The sequence below is a fragment of the Rattus rattus genome, chromosome 5 (genome assembly GCF_011064425.1).
Source record: "Rattus rattus isolate New Zealand chromosome 5, Rrattus_CSIRO_v1, whole genome shotgun sequence".
Classification (NCBI taxonomy): Eukaryota; Metazoa; Chordata; class Mammalia; order Rodentia; family Muridae; genus Rattus; species Rattus rattus.
The window spans coordinates 105,595,565-105,623,084 of NC_046158.1; the positions used below are offsets into that span (position 1 = coordinate 105,595,565).

Below are 27,520 nucleotides of genomic sequence, written 5' to 3' on the forward strand. Positions count from 1 at the left end.
GGACCTGAGTTCAGTCCCCAGGACCCACATAGTGGAAAAGAAAATTAGCTCCTACAAGTTGCCCACATACGCACAGATATAAAATTAGTATAAAATTTGGGGGAAAATAACTTAGTATGTATGAAATACATTGTAATAGAAACCCGTTGCAGGGAACACTGACCCTTGAAACCTGCAGTTCTTAGGCCCCTGTGGTGGCCGGGCCTGGCCTCCGTGTTGCCCTTAGTGAGCAGGGCCATCTTCTGTGCTGCAGACTTGTTTTAGAGAGGCTGTCTGTAAGACGTACAAACCTTAGCGATGTGAGTAGGTGGGAAGGATTTAATAACAAAGCATATTCACGGCCACTTCCTGACGGCTGGCTTGCCGTGATCAGGAGTGCTGTCCCAGCTCTTGCGCTTCTGTGTTGGGATAGAAAAAGGCTGGCAGCTATAGAATAAAAGATAAGCTGTGGCTGTTTGAACAGAAGTATCTGGAATCTCACTGACTCGGGTGTCGTCAAAACTATACCAGGCCTGAGTTACTGAGTTCTTGCAGAAGGCAGTGTAGTGGCCACCATCCAGATCTCCAAAGTGGTTCTAGGAAAGAAAGGATGAAAGGCATGGTTTGCACATTGAATGCTCTGACTGAACACTGTATTCACTGAATAGTAGAATTAGGTAGGAAATCAGTACGCATAAGCTTTAAAAGATTTAAGAGGGAGCTGGAGAGGTGGATCAGCCGTTAGCAGCACTGACTGCCCTTCCAGAGGCCTGAGTTCAATTCCCAGCAACCACATGGTGGCTCACAACCATCGGATCTGTAGTGGGATCCGACGCCCTCTTCCGGTGTGTTTGAAGACAGCTACAGTGTGCTCCTATGAATAAAATTCCCATCCTGTGTGCCACATGCATGCTCAGTGCTGGGAGGCCTGAAGAAAGCACTGACTTCCCCTGGAACTGGAGGTGCGTGCGGTTGTGAGCCTCCATGTGTGGTTGTGCCTCCTCGTCTCCGTGCTGCAACACTAACACTGGGGAGCTGGCACAAGAACCCCTGCCTCCAAAGCCTACAGTATCTCCTAGCTGGTTTTCACAAAGTATGCTGACCCCTCATACAAAAGGAAGAAAATAACGTCAGATGGTAACTTTAGGAACCCTTCCGCCTTGCCAAGCCCTAACTCTGCGTCTGTTAACAGCAGGAAGTAGGACTTGTCCTGAGCCACTGTAGCTCCTACCTGTAATCCTAAGCCTTGGAAAGGTTGAGGCAGGAGGACTGCCACAAGTCCAAAGCTTAGACCCTATCTCAAAATGAAAGCGTCGGGGTTGGGGATTTAGCTCAGTGGTAGAGCGCTTGCTAAGGCCCTGGGTTCAGTCCCCAGCTCCGAAAAAAAGAAAAAAAAATGAAAGCGTCCAGCTTTTTTATTTAATATGTGTATTTATTTCCCAAGTGTCTGTGTGTACACCACAGTGTATGTGGAGGCTAGAGGAGAGTTTCTGCTTCCCTGGAATGGAGTTACTGGTGGTTTTAAGCCATCATGTGGGTGCTGGGAACCACACTTAGGTCCTCTGCAAGAGCAGCCAGTGCTCTCGAGCACTGAGCAGCCTTCTCTCCAGCCCCCTTTATCAGATACCCTATGCAATGCAGCACAGGGATGCCCACGTATGCTCCCTTAGTCTCCATCTTGGCTCTTCCTGTCATGGATCAAAATGGAGGAAGCAGATTAAAGAGGAGGATGAGGTGGGCGGGAACCAGAGCGCTCGAACTGTGAAGTCACACAAGGGCTGGAGAGAGCAGGACTTAGGTTCCAGAAAACCTGCAGGATTGAGGTCTGCACCCCTCGGTGGAGGGACAGGCCAAGGCACTCGCCAGCAGGCCTGATAGCCTGAGCTGGGTATCTGGCGCCCAGAGGCGGGGAGGAGGACTAATTTCTGCAGGTGTCCTCTGAGCTCCGTATGTTTACTCCATGTGTGCCTCCATACGTACATACACACCCATGATTAAATAGCCTGTAAAACATAAAACCTTCCGCATGTAAAAACTAGGCCTGGTGGCCGGAATCCCAGCACAGGAGGCTGTGGCAGGAGATTGTGAGTCAGAGGCCAGACTGAGCCAGGGGAAGAAGAACTGCCTGAGAATGGGAAACCAAAACAAACAGAACGCCAACAACCAGGGACAAGTATATGACAAGTGTTCAGTGTGATAGATAATAAAGGAACTTCTACTCAAAACCACAAGATATCCAGACGTGGGGGCATGTGACAGTACTCGGGATATGGTTCAAGACCTGCCTGGGCTATAAGATACTCTGTTTATAAATAAATAAGTAAATAAATAAAAATGTCACTTTTGGTCATTTTTTGTTGTTGTTGTTGTTTGTTTGTTTTTTTCTTCGGAGTTGGGGACCAAACCCAAGGCCTTGCACTTGCTAGGCAAGCGCTCTACCACTGAGCTAAATCCCCAACCCCTTGGTCATTTTTTTTAAGAGCTGTGTAATACCAAGAATGGAGAATTTGAGTGAGCTGGGACCTCATACATTGATGGAACAAAATGTCACCATCACAGTGGAAATCAAGTTGACAACTCTTCAAGGTTTAAGTATACAGTTACCATGTGTCTAAGCAATTCTCTCATAGTATCTGCCCAAGAGAAATCAAAGGTATGTCCACACAAAACCCTGTGCACCACTGGTAACAGTTACAGAGTAGAGTGGTCCCAGGTACCTCTCAGTGACTGAAATGTGTTGTTTACATAGTAGAATGTTATTGGCAACAAAAAAGAAATAAAAGTACATGCTTCAACCTAGGGAAATCTTTAGAAGCATACTGAGGGAAAAAAACCCACACAACTTAGACCTTTACTCCCAGACAAAAGGACTCAAGGCCAGCCTGCTCTACATAGTGAGTGAATTCCAGGCTAACCACAGCTGCATAGCAACATGCTCTCTCAAAAACCCAAGGTAAGTTTTATGATTCCATTGTGTGACGTGCCAAAAATGCAAACCCAAACAGAAGTCCACTGATGGTTGCCAGGGTCTGGTGGAGAGAAAGGAGTAGGGAAGATTCTTTTAGGAAGACTGAAAATGTTCTAAAATGAAATTGATGGTCATGAACAACAATGTAAATAGACCCCAAACCCACTGAGCTGTACGCACCCTTAAGTCTGAACAACAAAATGATAGTTTACAATTTTTGAGCACACATTATGTTTTGGAACAGTGCACCCAGATTGACATATGTAGACCTTGTCCCCAAAGTGAGCTGGTAGAACCTTTAGAGATGGAGATGGGCATGTGCTCATCTCCAAATGTAAGTCCTTGTGTGTGCCCTGCTGAGGCACGTTAGGTAAATAAGAAAGTAGCTGTAATGCACTAAGACCTGGATTTTCCTGGATACTAAGGTTGAACCTAGGGATTCACACACACCCAGCAAGCAGTGTATCCCTGAGTGTTTCAGCCTCCGACCTGTACTGCAATAAGAACACACAGGTAACAGAAAAACAGACAAAAGACTTGAAGACCTCTCTCTCTCTCTCTCTCTCTCTCTCTCTCTCTCTCTCTCTCACTCACACACACACACACACACACACACACACACACACACACACACAACCTCAGTATGGACATGAGAATGCACACAAGAAACCCTAGCACCCAGAAACCAAGTTCAAGCCCATCCCATTGTGGAAGATGGAGGACAAACATCAGGTCAAGTGCTGTCCCTCCATGGAGACAACTAAAACAGCCCAATGGGAAGATGTAGAGTACAGTAGGGACTTAAGGCAACCACAGTCTGTCTCCCTTCCTGCTGCTGAGAAGTGAATGAGAACAAGTGCTTTGGAATGCCACCAGCCTGTGTTTACTAATGTTTGCATGCCCTCCTGCCAGAACTCCCAACTCCTACAAATAGACTCCAAAAGGCTGTGTCCGTCTTGCAAACATCCGAGAACCACCACAGCAATACTCACAATGGTCCAAAGCACCCCAGTAGAACACGTGAGTAGGGGACGGTGTCTTCACACAGTGGAAGCCTATCCCGTGAGAGAATGAACCATCCTCTGTAGCACTGTGGATCATGGCTAAAGAATTTTGAGCAAAAGGACCATTTCCTAATGACCTGATACATACTGCAAGATTCATTTGCGTAAAACAGAATCAGAGTTACCCCATTAGAGGTCTGGTTTCTGCCCTCAAAGAGAAATTTCAGATAGTTACACACTGATGAAACTGTCTGAGCCCTGTTCACACTGCATGGATGTGCTCACGGGACAACTTGCCAAATTCTATACTCCGGTTTTGTTTTCCTGTTTTCCTTCAAAAACTTTTTGGAGACAGGGTCTAATGTAGCCCAGGCTAGCCTCAAGCTTACCCAGGTAAAGATAACCCTGAGCTGGTCCTGCCTCTGCCTCCCAAGTGCTGAGCACTTACGTTATAGGCATGTGAGCCCGGTGGCAGTTTATGGTGCTGCAGATTAAAGCCAAGGCATTGTGGGTCCTGAGCAAGTGCTCTATCAACAGCTACAACCTCAACCACCAATTTCTCATTTAAACACAGCCTGGGAGCATTGGTGCACACCTTTTGTCCCAGCAGTTGGGAGGCAGAAGCCTATGAATCTCTGAGTTCAAGGCCAGCCTGGTCTACAAAGTGAGTTCCAGGACATCCAGGGCTACAAAGAGGAACCCTGTCCCAAAAGACAAAAACAAAAAACTTTCCACACGGTGATTTAACCAAAGCGACAGCACCTCCTGTGCACCTCCATAAAGAACCAAGCAGCAAGTGTAGAACTGCGTAAGTTCCTGAGAACACTAGAAATCAGCAGGAAAAAACCAAACTGCAAGACCCAGAGATCTGGGGATACCAGCACAGTGGCATAAATAAAATGACTGCTCCCACTACCACAGCTCCATGGCAGTAAGAAATCTACTGTAGGGTAAGGGTGCAGCGTCTGCCCACTCTGTAACAGTGTGGAGGATAGCTGTCATCTGCCTCCATGGAGTGAGGAGTCTTTCTTCTGCAGTGAGACAGGCAGGGCACTCCACTCACCTTGTGGATTATGGAAAAGTGAGGCTCGCAGATGAACTACATAACAAACCTGACCGACATTTCCCAAGTAGCCTGGCTTTAGAAAGCCTTTTCCATCCTCCTCCTCCTGTTTCTTCAGGGTGCTGTGGCCAGGAGCTATCTGGATAAGGGACCTGTTGTCTGAATGCAGTGTGCTAGAGAAACCTCACCCTGACTGGCAAATGTAGATTGCTGCGTCACAAACCAAACAGCCACTGACTGGCTCCCTCCCACTCAGCCTTACTGACTGGCCAGTAGAGATGTAACATGGAGGGGAATAGAGAACACCCTCAAGTGCTGGGGGAAGAGGAGCCTTCCCTCAGAGGCCAGGCACCTGGGGACTCAGAAGGTTCACACAGGTAGCACTGCATCATTTGTGTCACCCCTTCCCCACATTGCTGCATATGAGCACCTGCCTCTCCTCAGAGATGCAGAGAGGCAGCGTCACCCTCTTTCCAGCAGGGGGCAGCACCAAGCTTAGGACCAGAAGATGCTATTGAATCTTACTTAGAAATAGCAAATCATCCTGTGAAGGTTTCCGAGTAGTGGACTCTCATCAGATGCCACATATTGATACGGGCTACAAAATGTTGTGACCTAGTGACTGAAAATCCGACCAGTGGAAGTTGAGAACTACACATCTTCAAATCTAGTCCAAGGAGAGGGATGAATGCTTCTGGTAACAGAAGTCCAGAGCCAAGGAACACTTTCTCCAGACAGCATTAGGCATAGCAACAAGAAGGGTGGGGACTCACCTTAGCCTCGCAATTCCAACAGACTGGGCTGGGATATGCTTTAGTGAACGGTGAAATGGATAGTGCTGGTGGAGCAGTCTGTGTTTGTGAATCCTGTGTGTAAGGTGTGTTGATTATTGAATAGAGTAAGGGCAGATCTGCAGAATCAACAGGATAGAGCTGTATGGTCCTGTTTCAGTCAGCACCAAATGATTAAAGACGAATCGAAGTGGTGTGTGAAAAGCTATACTACCAACCCGCAGTAACAAAATAGCACAGTAGTAGCGTGAGAACAGAGGCGAGATCGGAAGAACAGACTAGAAGAGCCAAGTGTGAGTCCATGCAACTACAGCTTCCTGATTCGTGTTTGAGATTGCTAAGTTTTTAGTGTGTGTGTGTGTGTGTGTGTGTGTGTGTGTGTGTGTGTCCCCTACGTGTTAGTCTGCACCATGTACATGGCTGGTACCCCACAGGAACCTAAAGAGGGAGTTGGATCCCTCTAGAACTGGAGTAACTAATGGTGGTAAGCTGCCACGTACGTGCTGGGCATCAAGCGTGGGTCCCTCCGGGGGAACAGCAAGCTCTGAGCGATCTCTGCAGCCACCTACTTTTTGACAGAGATGCCGAAACTACAGACTGGAGAAAAGACAGCTTCTTTAACAAATGCCTTGGGGAAAGCTGACAGCGGTGCGTAGAAGAATGAAAGTAGATCCTTCTTTTTCACCTTCTACCAACATCAACCCCAGAGAGATCAAAGACCGTAACATAAAGTCCAAAAAACTAAAGCTCCTATAGGGAAAGGGAGGAGCGTGTGCAAGACAGAAGCACGGGCAAGGACTCCGTGACAAGACTTGGCAGCTCCGGAAAGAAGGCGAGTGGGACCTCACGGAACCGAGAAGAGCACACACATGGCTCTCGCCTAGGCGCTCGTCACTAGGCAGATAATGGAAGTATGGCCCATACACATGATGGGCTTTGTTGGGCCTCCACTCACAGCTACAGATGTGCACATGCACCATGAATACATGCCTGTCCCCATGAACACACCTTCTCAAAGAAAACATGAGAGCAAAGGGACACAGCACTGCTCTAGGCAAAAGCCTTGTTGTATGCGATCAAAACTACAGGCAGTAAAATTAATAGATAAATGGAATGGCACAGTAAAGAAAATGAAAGAGTGGAGGGGAAAACCATAGTGTGCAGGAAAATATTTGCAAACCATATATCTATATAAAATAAAACATGCACCAATTGAGGGGCTGGAGAGAGAGCTCAGCGGTTAAGAGCACTTGCTCTGACAGAAGGACCATGTTTGGTCCCCAGCTCATAGCCATCTATAACGCCATCTCTAAGGGATTCAATGCCCTCTTCTGGCCTCTGTGGGCACTGTACACATAGGGTACACACACACATAGGGTACACACACACACACACACACACACACACACACACACACACACACACACAAACAATAAAAATTTTAGAGAGAAAATTTTAAAGGATCTACTTTCATTCTTTAGAGAAAGCAACACATTCAGCCAGGTGTGGTAACACCTGGTACCATGGGCATGGGCAAGGACTCCGTGACAAGACTTGTCACACCTGTTACCTCAGCATCTGAGGGGTGAAGGCAAGTCACCAGGAGTTCAATGTTACCCTTGACAAAAGAGAAAATTCAAGACCTTGTCACAAAAAAGCTTTCAGAATGACACTATAAATACAATTAGTAAAATGTTCACTATCACTGGGCAGTGGTGGTGATGCCTTTAATTCCAGCACTTGGGAGGCAGAGGCAGGTGGTTCTCTGTGAGTTTGAGCCCAGCCTGGTCTACAGAGCTACAAAGAGAAACCTCGTCTTAAAAAGCAAATCAACAAAAATGTTCACTACCTTAGGTGTAGCAATTGAAAAATAAGTAAACGAAGAAAGAAAAAATGAATGGAGTCCACTCTCTTCCAGGGCGCGCGCACGCACGCGCACACACACACACACACACACACACACACACACACACACGAGAAGCCCCTCTAGTCAGAAGAGTTGTTCAAGGATCCGTGTGCACATCCCGCCCAGCAGCTGGCGCGTGTACCATAGGTCAGGAGGTCCAGAATGGGACCGGGAGCCGCCCTTTTCTAACAGGTCCTGACGCTCTGGCTAGCATAGCCGGGTGTAGTCACCCTTTTACTACCGCCATGCATGCATTATGGTTTGAAAGAAGCTTAGCTCTTATCTCTTGCTGCATCAGCCACACAGCACAAGCTCTACATGTCTGTGTCTTTCGGAGCTAACTTCCGGTGCCTCAACTAATAACTCAGTTCTATAAATCATAGGACGTTTTAAAGATACTTGTGACTCTTGCATAAGTGTGCACCTTTCCTAACACAGTTACATTCTAAAAATAAGGTCTATTTTTTCTGTTGTTAAGATCTTTTTTCTAAGTCAGAAACAGATATAATGAGAAGTTAAAAATCTAAGATCTCAGGAAGCGGCACCTTTGAAACTCCCACTAATTAGCATCTACGTGTGATGATGGGAGAGCAGATGCCACTGTAAGACCTCAGGGTAGGAGGAACAATGGTGTGGAGAGGAAGGGCTAATGGTATAAAGGAGGCGGGGCCTACAGAGGAGACAGGCGAGCTATAAAAGCACAGGGTGGTTCTGTGCCAGGGAGCATGGAAGACGGATGACAAGCCCTTTCCCTCTCCATATTTCTGAGACAGGGTCTCACTATGTAGCCCTTGTTGTCCTGGAATAGACTATTTAGTCCAAGCTGTCCTGGAACTCAGAGATCTGCCTGCCTCTGACTCCCGAGTGCTGGTGGTGTACCCCACACCTGACTCCATAGTTCCTGTATTACTGAGCAATGGGATGAACGGGCAGTCACCAGCAGCACGTCAGAGGGCCCATGACAGGGTTACCCTCTGCAGGAGCCCCCACCCTCAGACACGACAGCTCATACCACGATCCCAAAGCCCAGAGAATGGCTTGCTGCTTTGGTGGCTCCTGAGGGAGGCTCTACATCTGAATCATAGCACATTGTTTGCTAGGATTCAGCATGAGTCACAGCTGACTTGAAGCCAAAGGAACCCCCTGGATGTTCTAGGACAGGCTTTGGCCAGACATGGACTCTTGGAACTGTTAGTACCTAGCGTGGGGTGCTGGCTACAAAGTGTTCATGATGACACAAGAACGCTATTACCACAGACCTGACCTCTGGCAGTGCACGTGGCCAAGGCCAGGCAGAGGTGGGGCCAACAATGGGTGTCCTCTCCTCTCAGTATTAAAGCGTTAGCAGTGAACTTACCACAACTGCACACAGGTTGTACTTGGGATGTTTCCGGAAGACTGGACAGATATAAGGAGTGAGGTCCAGGTTGGTCAGTGGGTAATGAATATCTGTCCTCAGCTTCCTCTTTACTGCACCCTGGATGTCAAACCTGGAGAGATAACAGATGCAGGAAATCAAAAGATGTCTGTGGGCCTCATGCGAGGGAGGTCCACCTGCCTAAACACAGTTGGTGTGCAGTTAGGGCCAATTTCTGAGGTGATGACCTGATATGTAAATTGCTTCCTCATCAAAATATATTTGCAAATGCTAGACCCATATGTATGTGACAACAAAGTATGTCAGTGAGAGAGCTCAGCCCTTAGCAGACTATACCTACTGTGGAGAGAGCAAGGCAAGCCTGCCTGGGGGAGACAGCGGGCGCTGAGGGCCGAGTCAAATCACCCTCACTTCTCTCTCTCCACACAGCCCCCTCCATGGCCTCTCTCCCCTCTCTTTCCTCCTCCCTTTCTCTTTTCTCTCCCCTCCCCCACCTTTCCCTTTTCCTCTCCTTTCTCTCTTGTCTCTGCCCCCCCCATTCTGTCCTCGCCCCTCTCTCCATTCTGCCCTCTCCTCCTTCCTCCTCCTCTCTCCTTTTGCTTCCCGCTTCTCTCCCCAGAGTCTCATTCTGTAGCCTAGGCTGACCTGGAACTCTCTTTGTAGACCAGGCTGGCCTCAAACTTGCAGAGACCCACGGCCTCTGCCTCCTGAGTGCTGGGACTAAAGGCGTGCACCACGGCACCCAGCTCTTGCCTTGATGCTAGCCTCGTTATCATCCTGGTTTCAAAGCAGAGATCTAATCTAAAAATAGCATTTTAATAAGAAATCCCTGTTCGAATCTTTAATCTCTCTGCTTATATAGATCAGAGGTCAGCGAATCTAGGCTTTTATCAGAATCATTCAAAACCTTTTAAAAAGCATGGTCATGGGACTGGAGAGATGGCTCAGCAGTCAAGAGCACAGACTGCTTTCAGAGGACCTGGGTCCAATCCCAAGCACCCACATGGCAGCTGTCTGTCACTCCAAGATCTTACACCCTCACACAGACATATAAGCAGGCAGATAAAGTAAAAACAAATTATTTTTAAAATATCATGTTCACTCAGAAAATGTGCTGATTTAGGTCTGAGGCAGGAAATTTACCAGATGAGCTAAGTCATTGTTGGGCCATAAAGAAGCAAACCCTGTTCCCCAAAACTAAGGGGATGCCCTTTGTGGTGGTTTGAATGAACATGTTTCCCATAAGCTCAGGAAATGACATTATTAGGAGGTGTGGCCTTGTTGGAGGAAGTGTGTCACTGGGGGCGGGCTTTGAGGTTTCAGATGCTCAAGCCAGGCCCAGTGTCACTCTCTCTGCCTGCTGCCTGTGGATCCCTATATAGAACTCTCAGCTACCTCTCAGCACTATGTCTACCTCTACACCACCATGCTCCCTGCCATGATGACAATGGGTTAGACCTCTGAACTGGAAGTCAGCCCCAGTTAAATGATTTTCTTTTTTTTTTTTTTAAAGATTTATTTATTATATGTAAGTACACTGCTGTAGCTGTCTTCAGACACCCCAGAAGAGGGCATCAGGTCCCATTACAGATGGTTGTGAGACTCCATGTGGTTGCTGAGATTTGAACTCAGTACCTTTGGAAGAGCAGTCAGTGCCCTTAACCGCTGAGCCATCTCTCGAGCCCCCTTAAATGTTTTTCTTTAAAGAGTTGTCATGGTCATGGTGTCTCTTCACAGCAATAAAACCCTGTGACCAGGTCTCCCAGACAGGAATCATCCCCAGAAACAGGAAGTTTTCTAGACTACATGGTCATGCTATACAATGCAACAACTTTATCCACAATTGCCCAGACTGCACACAAGGCCAGTGTCCACCAGCTAGCTAATGGAGAAGTAACTGTACATGCACAAAAAGGATTAAAACATGGGGGGGGCTGGAGAGAGGGCTCAGAGGGTAAGAGCTGCTCTTCCAGAGGTCCTGAGTTCAAATCCCAGCAACCACATGGTGCCTCACAACCATCTGTAATGAGATATGGTGCCCTCTTCTATTTTTGGTTGTGAGCCTAGCCTTTAACGGCTGAGCCATCTCTCCAGCCCTGGCGCCCTCTTCTGACATGCAGGCACACACGCAAGCAGAACACTGTACACATAATAATCTTAAACAAAAACAAAAATCAAGTGAAAGGAGCCAGTCTCAGCAGGCGAAAACCAGCATGGTGTAGGGTGCTCTAGGAAAGGCAAAACCACAGAGATGGAAAACAAATTAGAAAATCCCTGGGGTGGATGTGAGAATGGATCTCAGGAAAAGTGCCTACTGTGTAAGCATGAGGGAGGAGCTGAGCTCAGACCAGCACCCAGGTCAATGCTAGGTAGGCATGTGGCCCACCTGCCATCTTACCACAAGGGGGCAACTGTACGGTCATCGGAACAGGTGAGCTCTGGCCTCAAGCCGGCCATGGTGTGTTGGGGATTAACCTGATGCTGCTATGTATCCAAATGCTAAATGCTGGCCCCCAAGACCTGGTTGTTTCTTGACATGGAAATCCTCATGTATACCAAATACTGCTATGCAACTTTGCTCTCCAAGTTAATTGGTCGACAAAAGGCTAAAGCCTGTGATTGGGCAGTGGAGAGAGATAGGCGGGTTTTCAGTTACCTGACTGGGAGAGGCAGGGAGGGAGAGAGGGAGAACAAAGGACACGGAAGAGAGGACGACCTGCCATGGGAGGAGATGGACCGTGAGCACGCGGCCAGGAAGAACAAGTCACAAGGGACCTATGACTGGAGTGTAGGTTAGAATAGCTCCCAAACCTGCCCAATCTAGACTTCCAGCTTAAATAACTACCTGGACTGTGTGTCTTTTAGATGGACTAGCTAGAGTGATTAATTCCTTTTACGGTGATACATGGAAGTGACTGAGGACACCAGATATCAAACTTTGGCCACACACACACACACGTGCACACACCACCCCCACACATAGACATCCACACACACATGCACACACACAACCCCCACACATAGACATCACACACACACACACACACATAGACATACACACACACACATACACAGACCACCCCCACACATAGACATCCACACACACATGCACACACACCACCCCCGCACATAGGCATCCACATAGTTTTCTTTAGGTAAGTCCCAGAGACTTAGGCAGAGAGAGAGAGAGAGAGAGAGAGAGAGAGAGAGAGAGAGAGAGAGAGAGAGAGATAATGGCAAAGAACCCTCCAAGAACCTTCTGGGGTGACAGGTGTTGTTGATACAGGTGCCGCAGTGAATATGATTGTGTACATTTGTACAATTTCATAAACAAAAATAATACATTTTATATGGGTAGATATATCCTCTTAAGAGACTTAAAGTTCTTGCCTAGCAAGCACAAGGCCCTGGGTTCGGTTCCCAGCTCCGAAAAAAAGAAAAAAAAAAAAAAGAGACTTAAAGTTTTATGGACATAAGTGTTTTGTCCTCCTATATGTTATGTGTGTGCCACATGACTACCTATTGTTTGCAGAGAGGCCATAAGAGGGCCTTGGATCCCCTGGAACTGGAGTTACAAATGGTTGTGAGCTGCCATGGAACAGAGCCCTGGTCCATACAAGAGTAGCAAGCGCTCTTCTGCTGAGCTATCTCTCCAGCTATGGCGGTGTGGACAGGAATGCCCCCGTGGACTCATGTGTTTGAGTACTTGGACACAGGGAGTGGCACTATAAGGAGGTGTGGCCTTGTTGGAGGAAGTGTGTCAATCACTGTGACGGAGAGCTTCGAGGTCTAGCTAGCACCCACTAGTTTAGCATTCACTTCTGCTGCTGTGGTCCAAGATGCAGACCTCTCAGCTCCCCGTGCGCTTGCACCCTGCCATGTTTCCCACCATGATGATAATGAGTTAAATCTCTGAAACTGTAAGCCAGCCCCAATTAAATGTTTTTCTTATAAGAGTTACCGTGGTCATGGTAATAGTGAGAGAAACCCCAAGACACTAGTCATTATATAAACATATCTTAATATTAATAAGTGCAAAGCTAAAACTAATTAACGCAGTCACAAAACCTGGATTGAAAGGCTTGTGTGCCGAAGTGCACGTGTGGAGGGGTGCTGCTCACCGGCTTGCTCCTCATGGCTTGCTCAGCCTGCTTTCTCATGGACTCCAGGATCACCAGTCCAGCAACAGCACCACCAACAATGAGCCAGGCCCTCCCATCAATCACTAGTTAAGAAAATGCCCTACAGGCTTGCCTGCAGCCTGATCTTATGGAGGCGTTTCCTCAATCGAGGTTCTCTCCTTTCAACTCCAGTTTGTGTCGAGTTGCACAACTGACCCCTTGCAAGCTTCAGTCCCCAGCATCTCACATTAACATGAAAATACAAAGCCTATCACACACTTCTCCCCGAGACCTCTTCAGCCCTTGGGCTCTAATTTCTACTGGAGCTGCTCCCTCACCAACGGCCTCTCCTGGCCTCTCAACGGTGCCGAGCCTCAGCTGCTCTCTGTGACCCACTCATGCCTTCAAAAACCAGTACTACCCGGAAGACCCTTACAAATAACCTAGTCCATCTGCCAGCACAAGGCATAGCCTTGGCTACCTATGGAACACTGCTTCTGGGTGCTAACTTTGTGGAGACCCTTCTCAGATTTCACCCCAGTGATACTGATCTCTTTTTAATCGTTCTTAATTGTAGGCATAATGTTTTATATGCTGTGTGAAGTTTACCCTTGTGTTACTCAAATGCTGATTTCTCTGCCCTCATCTTGTTTCAATCCAGACTCAGCCTTGTTTTGCTTATACCAAGAATCTCCTGCCTCAGGTTTGTGTAAACAGTTCTTAGCATGCACTCTCTGCCGTGTCAATAAATGCTGATCACCCAGTGGCTGGGCAGAAGAGAGAGTAGGCTGGGGCGTCTGCCAACAGAGGAGAGAGAGAGGGAGGGGGAGAGGCAGACCAGTGAGGAGGACGGAGAAATTGGAGCCATGAAGGAGTCTGCAAGCCGGATCAATAATAATGTGCAAGCGTCAGGGGCTGGGCTGGGAGGAAGCCAGATTAGCATAGAAATTTCAGACGCATCATTTAACTGCTCAGCTACTGAGGTGCAATTTTAAGTAAGTCTTGAATTCTTTATATAATTATTGGGGAAATAGCATAAAGAAAAGAAAGACAGCCACCGCATTAATTCACCCTTTATATTTATATTAAGGATAATTCATTTACAATTAACTTCTTGCCTCCAGACAACCATCATCAGTTGTTCCCAGTAAGCATAGGTTTTACTCCCGGGCTACTGACTCCTCTTCACCACAGCTGACTCTTCAGCCCCAGCTGACCAGACTAAATTCAAAATAGCAAATATGCAACAGCCCCAACAGTCTATAACCCTCACGCTTCCCTTGGAACTTCACGAGCCAGGCCTCCGTTGTCTCCATGGCTATCAACATTCTTATCTCCCTAGATCCTACAAAACAGCCTGGGCTCTCGACATTCACTGCCTCTCTAGACCGAAGTCCCACTGTCCTTTCCCAGTCTCCCCACCCGCACAGCACAGTCAAGTCTGTCGCAGCAACACTCCACTGTCTGGTACCAAGCAACAGGGTTCCTATTGCTGTGATGAACACTGGAGATCAGGCAGGAACACAAACAGGACAGGAACCTGGAGGCAGGAGCTGAGGCAGAGGTCACGGAGGGGTGCTGCTTTCTGACTCGCTCCGCCTGTCTTCTTACAGGACATTAGACCACCATCCCAGAAGTGGTACCACCCACAATGCACTGGGTCCTCCCCCATCAATCTCTAATTAAGAAAATGTTCTACAGGGTCGCCTGCAGACTAATTTTGTGCAGGTGGCTTCTCGATTGGGGTTCCCTTTTTTCAGCTGACTCTAGCTTGTATAGCCACACTAGCGCAAGAACAGCTAAATCAGCAGAGACAGAAACAACAGTGGGGGCGTAGGGACCAGGGAGAGGAAGAACGTGGAGGTGTTGCTTGATGGGTACAGGGTTTCTGTTCGGAGCATTAAAATGTTCTGGAAATTGTGGTGATTGGCATTAGCAGTGTAAAGGTAATTATAACAATTGGCTATACCCTTGAAATGATCAGAATGATAGATTTTATGTTGCATATTTTTTATTACAAAATTTAAAGGAAAATAGATATCAAATCAAAATCCAATCCATTAAACTGGCTTGGACTCTTTCTTACTTACTTGACACTGAGAACTAAACCCAGGAGACCTTGCAGCTAAGCACCCACTTTGCTGCTGAGTTTTAGGACAAGCTACGTATTAAATGGATAAACTATTATCATGTGAATCATATCTCAATAAAAACTGTTGAAAACCATCTGCCCACAAGAGTTCAAAATCCACATACCTTTTTAAGTGAAGAACAATTATTTTTGGTGCCTTGGAAATCGTGGTCCTCACAGCTGTTTCTTGCTTGATTTGACAAAAGGAACAATGGATTTGGTTGTTCCAGGTCAGTGTGTCTTGTTGGAAAAAACACTGGAGACAGTCCTGTTGGGGGAGAAAGAACATTTGGTGGCCATGGATCCTTAGAAGACATTAGAAGAAAAAGCAGAAATCAGTGGTGTTTGTGTGTTGGAGGTGGAGGCAGGAGAGTCGTTGGTTTGAGACCAGCCTGTATAATGCAAGGAGACTGGTCTTTCAAACACACAACAAAAGCATAAAAGTTGGGAAGAGCTGTGCAAATGTGCTTCTGGGAGCTCTTCTAAGAAACAAACCCAGGAGCTACCACTCCGCCACCATCTGGGACACAGTCTGTAAAATCTGCTTAGCGACCTTGTTTTTTGTTTGTTGAGCCGGGGCTGGGGGCTCACACATTTAATCCAGAGGTGGGAGAAGCTCTTCAAGTCCAAAACTAGGTTGTTCTGCAAACCAAGTTCCAGGCCTGCCAGGGCTATACAGAGAGACCCTGTGTAAAGAATAATAAGTAAAAATCTACTTAGGGGGCTGGAGAGATGGCTCAGAGGTTAAGAGCACTGACTGCTCTTCCAGAGGCCCTGAGTTCAGTCCCCAGCAACCACATGGTGGCTCACAACCATCTGTAAAGCTGGGCACCCGATGCCCTCTACAGTGTGTCTGAAGACAGTGACAGTGTACCCACATACATGAAATAAATCTTTTTTAAAAAAAATCTACTTAGGGGGTTGGGGATTTAGCTCAGCGGTAGAGCGCTTGCCTAGCGAGCGCAAGGCCCTGGGTTCGGTCCCCAGCTCCGGAAAAAAAAAAAAAAAATCTACTTAGGAATGAGTGAGCCTTTTCACTGAACTGCTAGGATAGGGTTACATTCTTTTCCCACTCATAATCTATGAATGGTACTTTACCTTTTCTGTTTTATTTCAGAAGAAACAACTTTGAAATTTCTACTAACAAATCAGACAGCCCTTTAATAATTATATGTCTCCTGACTCAACAGGGGGGCCTCAAAAACGACCATATCTCATGGTTCTGGGTGACACTTTACAGTAGGTGAATTAGAGCCCACACCCAGGAAGATGACATCTACAGCCAGGCCCTGCTTCTGCAAGGTCTTGCCTTAGAGGAGGAGAGTACAGTGTTTCCGTTAGACCTGTCAGTGCCTCACTCCAGAACGGGTCATTCTTTCCAGCAACCTTTATTTAGCATTTGATCAAAAGGAAAACAAAACTAAAACATAATAGGGTTCTGTTGTTCCCCAACTACATACACAAAAACTGTCATCAACAGATGTATTTTTTACAATTTCAAAAGAACAAGACATTTGTGTAAGTCTGCAAGGAGAGTGTTGTCTGATTCCCGAATGTTCCTAACCAAGCACGGTCTTTCTGCACTGCAGCCATGTCTACACACACACACACACACACACACACACACACACACACACACCCCAGATCATTCTGAGTACTGTGGTAAAGAAAATCAGAGAGGCGAACCAAGCTACTGGATTCCCCTCTCCCCACACAGTACACAGCTTCCATCCAGACTGTACGAGAGTCTTAGGGGTTGGGGAAATGGCCAACCAGTTAAGAGCACTGGCTGTGTTTGCAGAGGACCCCAGTTTGGAACCCATATATATGGTGGCTCATAACGGTAACTGCAATTCCAGGGAACCTGATGCCCTCTACTGGCCTTCTCGGGCACCAAGCTGCACACGGTACACTATACAGGCAAACAAGCATACGCTGTGTAATAAAAAGAAATCCTTTTAAAAAAGAATATTATAACTAGTGTTAGCCTTAAACCGTAGAGTGTGTGGTGGGGAGGCCTGATATCATCATAAGAAATCACACACTGCCCATCTCCAGAGACTGAATAAACCTCTCCCATATCCATGATTTTAAGTGGGCCTCTGCCTTGAGTACATTTAGAAATACAATTAAATTCACAGTAGCTATAACCACAGGTTGCTTTTTAAAGATGCTGTTCATGCATGGGCTACCTTTATTTATAGAGTTAGGGCATAAAACATCCCTCTCCTACTTAAAATTGTAGGAAATTACAGCTGTAACTGTAATCCCAGTCCCTGAGAGACTCAGGCAGGATTGCTTGAGCCCAGTGTCCCAGGGTAGCCTGAATAACACAGAAAAGAACACTGGCTGCTCTTCCAGAGGCCCTGAGTTCAATTCCCAGCAACCACATGGCTCTCAACCATCTGTAATGGAATCCAATACCCTCTCCTGGTGTGTCTGAAGACAGCTACAGTGTACATTAAATACATACATACATACATACATACATACATGCATACATCATAAAAAAACAAAACAGGAAAACGTGTTCAGGAGCTGGGCTCTCCCTACCTGGAGGGAGCATTCGTATTCCGATGGGATGGGGAGAGAAAGGATTGTGAAAACTTCGTTCTTGTAGGTGCAGGTCTCACACTTCAAACACGTGATGCTGTAACTGAGCTGCCCTTCAAACAGCCGGGTGATGATTGAGGTCTCATGGGCCGGCACTTTCCTGCAGCAGTTTTGGGCTGTTCTTTTCTCACTCGCTCTTCCTCGGCAGTGCTGCGTAAAAGGACAAATCCCTCTTATGAAACCGCACAAAACAGAACGGCCGCTTTCTCTCCTAGAGTGACACGTGGACCAGAAAACGCGTAGTTTGGATTCAGACGGGACACTAAGACGCTGGCAGCATACGCCGTGTGCGATAGCTGCTGATGCTGCTATTTTCCTTTCGGGATGGCAGGAGAGAAGATACTTCAAGGAGAATCACTTGTGCCCTCCCCTCTGGCTATCAGGATACTAAACAATGGTCCCCAAGAAACTGGAATTGCCCCTCTCATGGCTGAGTGAAGCTTGGTGTGGGTGGTGGAGGAGCGGGTCTCCCGGCAAGAGATTAAACACAGTTGTAACGTCGACTTGCCAGACTGTCTTGCAAGAAAGATAGGTGCCAATACAAAGATGGCTCAGTGATGGGTAGCACCCGCCTTGGACAGGACTCTTAGTTACGTACACCGCTAGCCACCTTTTTAAATCTAAACCTCGTGTCAGTACCTCAAAATTGACTTGGGGATCACTGAACCTCTCCTTTATTGGTTCTTCCCAGTGTAGGCAAGCAGGATAGATCTCCTGCATCTTCCCAGTGTTACTGCCTCTCACTGTCCCCATGAAGAAGGCAGGGGTTGAACCTAGCTGGTTAAAGGCTCAGGCATTGACCCTTAGAAAGCGCTGGTTACAGATTGGCAAGCTACACAGGCACTTGGAAGCAGGTTGGCCTTGGGTGGAATGGTTGAACAGGACCCCCACAGCCCCTAGACTGCTCTCCCTGAGAGGACTGTGATCTCAAGCTTCAGCCAGCATGGGCTACTTTGTAATTAGGACAAAGAAAGAGTGTTTAGACACTCTGTTTTGAACACAGGTAAATTTCTCCTGGTCAGTTGGACCTGGGTTTTGCCTTCCGGTTGGCTTGGAAGGTTCCTACTGTGTTTTTTGAGTGTTTGATTTCGTTGAACCATTTGGGCTATTATCCTCTGAATGAGTAAATCTGGAGTACTTTTGGTCTCCTGGGCATCTGCCACATGTCAAAGAAGGCTTGGGATGTGAGTGTTTCAGACATCTATAATATCTGCACAATATAATATCTATCTGGGCTGAGGCAGGAAGATTCTGAGTCATAAGACTGGGCTACAGTAAAACTCAGTTTCAGAAAAAAGTAAAAGTAAATATAAAAAAATAATTTTAGGATCCGGACAGATGTTTAGTGACTAAGAGCATTGGTTTGCACTGGGCAGTGGTGGCTCACACCTTTAATCCCAGCACTTGGGAGTAGAGGCAGGGGGATCTCTGAGTTGGAGGCCAGCCTGATCTACAAAGTGAGTTCCAGGACAGTCAGGTCTATACAGAGAAACCCTGTTTTGATAAAACAAACAAACAAACAAACAAACACTGGCTGCTTTTCCGGAGGACCTGGGTTCAATTCCCAGCACCCACAAGGATGGTGGCTGGCAATTGACTCTAGTTCCAGGGCACCCGACCCCCTCTTCTGGCTCCAAGGGAACACAGCAAGCAAGTGGCACACGACATACATGCACATACAATACTTTTTTTAAAATATAAGTAAAAAAATCAAACCAACCAATAAACAATATCCTAACCTGGATGTTTTCCTCAGGACCCCCAGCACCAGAGCCATGTCCTACTCACTGCAGGGCAGGCCATGCAGACTGAATACATGCATGTATATGCACATACACACACATGCATACACACATATGCACATAATATGCCCATGCATACACATACATACACGCACGGGTGCGCGCACGCACGCGCACACACACACACACACACACACACACACACACACACACACACACACACACACACACACACACACACAGAGCAGGCGTTTCTGATAGCTCAGGGCTGTAAGTTCTTACCTTTTTCAAAGCTTCATGAAGCTCGTTGAGGACGTAAATCAGGAACTCCTGCGCATCTTGCTGTGTCTTTTTCAGAAAGGCTGGGTAAAGACTGCCAACAGCCGACAGAAATATCTCTGGGGAGACACAGTCTGAGTCGCCAAGCCACATGTCTGTCATCAGGTAGGCAAAGGCCGTGGTGACCTCGCTGCAGTCCCTTAGAAAAAGAGGGGCAAAGGGCAAACGTCCCCCGCTGATTTAATGAAAAGACCCAGTCTCGGTTGGGGGTGGGGGTGGGGGACACGGGATCAGTCCACAACACTGCACCAGAGCCCCATCTACGCTGCAGTCCTCACCCTCCGTGTGCTCTCTGGGAACCTATGGTGCCAGGGCTTGTAGCCCTTCACCAGGACTCCAGCGGGTCCTTTCCTCACCCTCACCTGGGGGAGCTGGGGTGGGGCAGACTCGGGGAAGAACTCCTCTTACTTCTGAAGAGCCGTGATGTACTTTCCGGACAGGAAGTACTCCACCAGTGGAGATGTGCTGCAGAGGCACTGCAAGATGGCGTTCATGTAGCAGGTGTTGCCCAGGTTCCGCAGTCCCGTCACGCCCTGGAAGTGTGGCTGGGTCTCAGACTCCGGAAGGGAGTCATAGTCTGCACACTCCGCACTGTGTGGGCCACATGGAAGGAGAGTGTTTCCAGGGAAGAGTGAGTGCTAGTACCAGTCAGGCCCTGGCAACCTCTGAAATAAAAGCGTTCTTTTGTGGCTGGGAGGCAAGGCCCGAACTGACAATTCTCTTCTTTCTCACCTCAGTGACTGAAGTTAGAGCATCAGCCAATCAAGAAGGGTTTTGTTCATTTTGTTTTGTAGTAGAGCCTCCCCTTATATCCCTGGCTTACTCTGTACTGGCTATGTTGACCATGCGGGGCTTGAACTCACAGAGATTGCCCCTGCTTCTGCCTCCTGAGTGCTGGGATTAAAGGTATGTACCCTGGGCTGGGGAGATGGTTGAGTGGTTAAGGTCCTGAGTTCAAATCCCAGCAGTCACATGGTGACTCACAAGCATCTGTAATGAGATCTGATGCCCTCTTCTGATATGTCTCAAGACAGCTACAGTGTGCTTATATATAATAATCAATTTTTTTTTCTTTTCTTTTTTTCGGAGCTGGGGACCGAACCCAGGGCCTTGCGCTTACTAGGCAAGCGCTCTTCCACTGAGCCAAATCCCCAACCCCATAATCAATCTTTAATAACAAAAAAGAAAGCTCTTTAAAAAATAAAAAGGTATGTACTTCTATGAGTGGCTAGGAAAGATTCTTAATGGGTTTTGCTCTCAAACTCACTCTCTACCAAGGGCAGAAGGATTGTAGACCAGCCTTCCAGGTCTTAGGGTGGCTTGGCTAAACGTGCAAACGCAACTGCTAAAAACCAAAGCCTTTCCTGTCTTAACAGTAGCATCCACCGACATTTTTACTTAGTCTGACTATGCTAAGTCCTGAAGACATATTCCCCATTAAATGTCTGCCACAGCTCTCCTGGGTAGAAACAGTCCTGCTAAAATCCCATTTACAGATAGAATAACCGGCTTCTGTGAGTAAGTCATTGGCCACAGTAGTATTACAAGGGGAAGCACACAGTGATGCAGAAGAAACAGAGATATTTTCCTGTCCATTAAGCTATATGGAATTAGACCATACAGTGAGAATAAATATAACTCTCTAAGTGCCACATGATATATACACATGGCAGGAACATATACATTCATACGTTAAGGGCACAGATATGTATGTATGCATACACAGATATGTAAGGCATGCACGTACATACATAGAGGAAAAGAGAAAAAACAGACTCAAATCATTGCTATGCCAATAACTAGTTGTATAAATATGATCTGGTTTCTTATGCCTGCTCATTTATAACAGAAACGATGAGCATGTGCTTAATGTGTGTGAGACACGGATGTGGTCTCGAGCACCTGATCCCCCAGCAAAACAGGGAACACTACTACCTTCCTGGCAGGGTTGCTGTGAGGCCCACGCAGGCACCACGCAAGGCACTTAGCTTAGATCACATAGTCAATGATATCTTTTAAAAGATATTGATGGGGGTTGGGGATTTAGCTCAGTGGTAGAGCGCTTGCCTAGAAAGCGCAAGGCCCTGGGTTCGGTCCTCAGCTCCGGAAAGAAAAAAGAAAGAAAGAAAAAGATATTGATGGCGCTGCCTTTGATCTGAGCATTCAAGAGGTAGTGGCAGGGAGGATCTCAGATTCGGAGGCTAGCCTGGGGTACAGAGTGGGTTCTAGAAGAGAATAGCTAAGGCTACACAGAGGAACCCTGTGTCCAAAAAAAAGTGTATATTTATACACACATACATATATATGTACATATATACATATATGCACATACACATGTGTGTATATATCTATGTGTGTATGTATATATACACATGTATATACACACATATAATGTATATGCACACATATACATCTTTATATGTATATAGTATGCATACACACATATACATGTGTGTAATCATCTATATACATGTATGTGTGTATTGTACATGTATATACATATATACATTTATATATACAGACACACACACATATATATATATACAGATATCAATGTACACACACACACACACACACACACACGGCGGGGGCTGAAGAGATGGCTCAGCAGTTAAGAGCGCTTTCTGTCCTTCCAGAAGATTCTGCCTCACTTCCCAGCAACCACATGGCAGCTCACAACTATTTGTAACTCTAGTTGCAGGGGATCTAATGTCCTCTTCTGGCCTCCAAGGGCACATGCCAGCAAAACATTCATATATGTAAAATAAAATCTTTTTAAAGAAGAATTCAATGACTTATTTAGTGCCTTAATGGCAGGAGATGGGTGGGGTGGGAGCATCCGCCCAACAGGCAGAGATGAGGAACACTGCAGGCTCCAGGAGGCCTCCTTGATCCGCGCAGCTCCCTTTTACTATCTGACGGATTTCAGTAGGGCCGCTGGTCACCTTTGTCTTGGTGACCTGTCTTCCCACGGCCTGAATCTGAAATGCAGGCCCCATGACACAGCAGCCTCCCTCTGTGCCTCTGCTCACAATTACACCCATCTAAGACGCACTCACTGGGCCAATCGTTTACTTCACTCAGTGATGCCAGGGAGGCCCCCTGAGGGTTAGGAAGTACAAGTTACCTCTTGTGGGTCCTTCAGGGGCCAAATCTGGCAGAGCCCTCCCAAATGCAACAGGCGCCACGCTCCTCTGGGTAAGGCCCCCCACTGTTAAGGTTATCTATAAAGGCACAGGGTTTGAGGCTCACAGGATGTAGTAGGCACCGAAGTCATCTGCAGGGAACGGCCGACGAGACGCCATGTTACTGGGAGCACATCGGGCTTTCACGTCTACTCACAAGCTAACCGTGAGCCTTTTAACTTCATTTCTCCAAAACTGTTCCCCTGGCTTGTTTTTGTTTTTGAACAGTTTGAACGCCTTCCCCCCTTTTCTCTACTTTCCACTTTTCCCTACTTTTCTGACTTCACTGAACTCAAGCCTGGTTCCTCTTGGGTCCTCCCCTGCATCACAATTGTCACCCTTCATACCAAGGTTCTAACGTGTTGTCAAGGGATACCATTACTGGTTTGTTTGAAATGCTTCCGAAAGGTCAACTTCTTGAGAATGAATTGCCCACTTTTCTCCTCTCCCTCCTTTGCTCGGTTTCTCACACACGAGCACACATAGATGTTCATCCCCTAGGTTAGGGGACATCGTATGGCAACACTGCTCCCACGAACCCTAGCAGAACATCTCTCCCCCTATGGAGGAGGTAGTGAGATTTTCTCATGTCAGTGCACACTACAGTGAGGTCACCAGAAGTGTTTATTTGTGGGATGGAGACACGGCTGGCTATGAACATGTTACCTGTAGCACACAGGCTGTCTTAGTTAGGGTTTTACTGCTGTGAACAGACACCATGACCAAGGCAACTCTTATAAGGACAACATTTAATTGGGGCTGCCTTACAGTTTCAGAGGTTCGGTCCATCATCATCAAGGCGGGAGGGAACGAGGGAGTGACCTGGCACACAATGGTGCAGGAGGTGCTAGGAGATGTTGAGAGTTCCACATCTTCATCTGAAGGACACTAGAAGACTGGCTCCCACGTGGTTAGGAGGAGGGTATCATTGCCCACCCCCATGGTGACACACTTCCTCCAACAAGGTCACCACTACTCCAGCAAGGCTGTACCTCCTAATAGTGCCACTCCCTGGGCCAGGCATAGCCAAACCATCACACGTGATATAGGATATATGATCTACAAGGGGCACACGTGATTCTCTGAGCTTAGACTATTCCACTAGAGGAAAAGGACAGCATCCTCAGCTCTAACTAGAGGAAGCACGTGGCTGTGACCTGGGAAAGCACCTGTGCTGGGGCCGTGCCCCTGGAGTGCCGAGTTGCTGCTGGCCTGCCCTCTGAGCAGATCTGCTGGGACAGCCAGGCACCAGCAGGAAGCAGGCAGAGAGCCCTAAGTTTATCCCAGGGAGGGAATTTGAAGACAGGCCAAAGGAAGGATACCATCAAAGTCCAACTTGGTGAACCAAGGAACTTCAATGGGGTCAGTTATAGCATATAGATGGGAGATCAGGAGCAAATAGGATTCAGCGGTGTCACTGAAGATGCCAGTATGAGTGACAGCTCATGAAAGCTGGACTCCAGGAGCACACACAGCCCAGAGGCACTCAACAGGCTGGAGAGTGTCCTTTCTAGGCCTTTTAGTTGCAAGTCACACACTGCACCACACACACTGCACCACACACACACTTACATATTATACCAAACCAGCCCCCACAATGACTAAGAAATATGCATTAGATCCATAATGGTATCCTCTGTGTGAGTGCATGTATGTGTTGAGAATCAGAATTCACACCAAAAATCACAACCTTTCTAGATTTATTTTCCCTTCCCATTCAGACTAACTCTAACTGGGAGACACCTAGATTCTGCCAGCCCTTGTATAGCTCCTGTCTCATCAATGCTCAATGCCAGCTGTGTTCCCACTGCCGAGCACGCGACATTCGTGCCTTAGCTGCACATCAGGTCACCACTGCCCACAGTGTGCCCTCACCTCACACGGCTCACGGGAAACTAAGGGGGCTTCTTCTTAATTTTTCCTTCTCTCGTTGGCGGCTTGATTGACTCTGCCCCTCTTACACGTTTCTTTCTAGTTATCTCGAAGTTGTGCAGCACTTTTAAAATCTACCTCCATGTACTTTAAATATTTTGACAATATGAAAGCATAGTCTACATTCTTTCTCACATATTCATGTTAAGCTATAGTCGAGTAGCGAGGGCGACCATATTATTCCAAACGCCTTGGTTTTTAAGCTCTGGGTGTTATATAGTGGAATTTCATGATGCTAATCTACTTCACCTCTCCTGGGGAGGCTGGGAGGCAAGGGGTTCCGTGTGCTATAACAACAGAAGCTGCTATGCTGAGAATACTCCTGTGCTTAAACATCCTTGAGGCTGCAACTTCCGTTCTTCCTGCTGGATCGGGATTAACGTGCCAGGCACTTCCTGGTCGCCTGGGTACAAGCAGGACTGTGTCACAATTCCAAGTCTGTACCACCCTTTGCAGTCTGTGCAGTCCTTTGTCCTTCGCATTAGGGGCTGAGAGCCCTCCTCCTGTAGGCTTTTCTTGAATATCACAGAAAATGTGAGAGATCACAAAAAGGAGAGATCAGATGCAATGACTTTGGAAGTAAGTGGTCCACTTCACCACTATGAATATGAAACCCATGTCACAGGTAGTGATAAAACCTTGTAAACGTCCCCAGTGAGCTGACCCTCCCTGTTCAGCCAGCCCACCCACCTCAGTCTCCCTGGGATGATAAATTTATGCTTAAACTGTCTTCATCATAGCTGAATTATTTCCTTCAAGAAGACAAGGACCAAGGAGAAATGCTCTCTAGTAAGAGACCACACTGTGAAATTGAGGAGAGTGAGGTTTACCCATACTTAAAATAATTTTTAAAAGTCTTTTTAAAGAAAGTTATTTATTATTATATATAAGTACACAGGGACACACCAGAAGAGGGCATCAGATCTCATTATAGATGGTTGTGAGCCACCACATGGTTGCTGGGATTTGAACTTGGGACCTCTGGAAGAACAGACAGTGCTCTTAGCCACTGAGCCATCTCTCCAGCCCAATAATTTTCAATATGATGCAATTTTGAGATCATTGAGACCTTTCTCCATCCAGATATCCGTGAGCCAGAGACTTGGGTTTCCAGAGTCTAAGCAGCCAGTGAAAGTTAACTCAGGGCTGTGGCTCTGAAATATCTCACAACTGTGATGAATAAAACCCTAAGGTGAAAACAATCTTTCTTGGGAGAAATCAAAGTAAGAAACTAGGGAAGAGCAAGTGGTGGTGGAGCGGTCCCAAGAGAGAAATAAACGTTGAGTTCATTGTTTAGGGGCTTTTTATAGGAGCTAGAGCCAAAACTGGACAAAGACTGAGAACACCAGTTGAGCCTAGTGGCATATCTTTAACTGAAGCATTTGGGAGACAGAGTCAGGTGGATCTCTAAGTTCAAGGCCGGCCTGGTCTACAGTGCAAATCCCAGTACAGCCAGGGCTACAGAGAAACCCTGTCTCAAAAAACAAACAAACAAATAAGCAAACAGACTGAGAATCCTATTACAATTGGTTGATTCTCTGCACACATCAGGGAGTAGGGCAATTGAAGGTTTGTATACTCTGTGCATGTTCTTCTGGCCCACTCAGATAGGGAGTGGTCTCTCTCAAATGCCCTGTGATCTCGGACTTGCTTTGTTGAGCTTGACACGTTTGCCGGCTGTTAACCTGGTCTGGTAGTGCGGCTCCGCCAACCTCGCAAATATTGCCGCTCTGACCTAGATGGTTCTGTGAGTGTTCATCAGCTCTCTCAATTCTCATGTGGTATAGCATAGCATACTGCCACAGTTACTGGAGATGTAACCACAGTCCCTCCTGATTATCCCTCACGAGTTCCTTGTTTACAGGTTGGTGTCCTCTGGGGTTCTTGTTAAAAGCTGTCCTCACCTACACTTCTATTACATTTAGCTGCATTGGAAGCAAGGGTGAAAGCACCTGCCTTGTGTATATTTTCCTGGCTCCCTGCAGTTGCCAGTCAACTTACAAACATCAACTTGCTTCCCAGAGTCTCGGTTTTCCTGATAATTCAATTTAGTTGCCTCGTATCTTAGCTCTCCTCAACATTACCACCTCCAGTCGCCATCTCTGTGGCCCTCAGCACTGTAGTTTCAGTGAGTAGGCAATCATTTGCTCAGTAAGCACTCTTACTTGCTAAGACATCTCCCCAGCTCTTCCCTCACTCCTTTTTTTTTCCTTTTCTTTTTTTTTCGGAGCTGGGGACTGAACCCAGGGCCTTGCGCTTGCTAGGCAAGCGCTCTACCACTGAGCTAAATCCCCAACCCCTCTTCCCCCCCTTCTTAAGACAAGGTCTCAGTATGCAGCCCAGGCTGGCCTAGAACTCATGATCCTTC

At 47.0% G+C, this 27,520-nt stretch overlaps 1 protein-coding gene across 1 annotated transcript; it reads right to left on the reverse strand.

The window, feature by feature from the left end:
- Positions 1-335: 335 nt before the first annotated feature.
- On the reverse strand, positions 336-23,340 carry Usp50 (ubiquitin specific peptidase 50). The gene is made up of 7 exons (XM_032904141.1): positions 23,288-23,340; positions 20,444-20,626; positions 19,979-20,174; positions 17,895-18,104; positions 15,467-15,609; positions 9,069-9,201; positions 336-575 (listed from the first exon to the last, which is right to left on the reverse strand). Exons 1-7 carry the CDS (start codon positions 23,338-23,340, stop codon positions 336-338), a joined length of 1,158 nt encoding a protein of 385 aa, XP_032760032.1.
- Between the last annotated feature and the right edge of the window lie 4,180 nt (positions 23,341-27,520).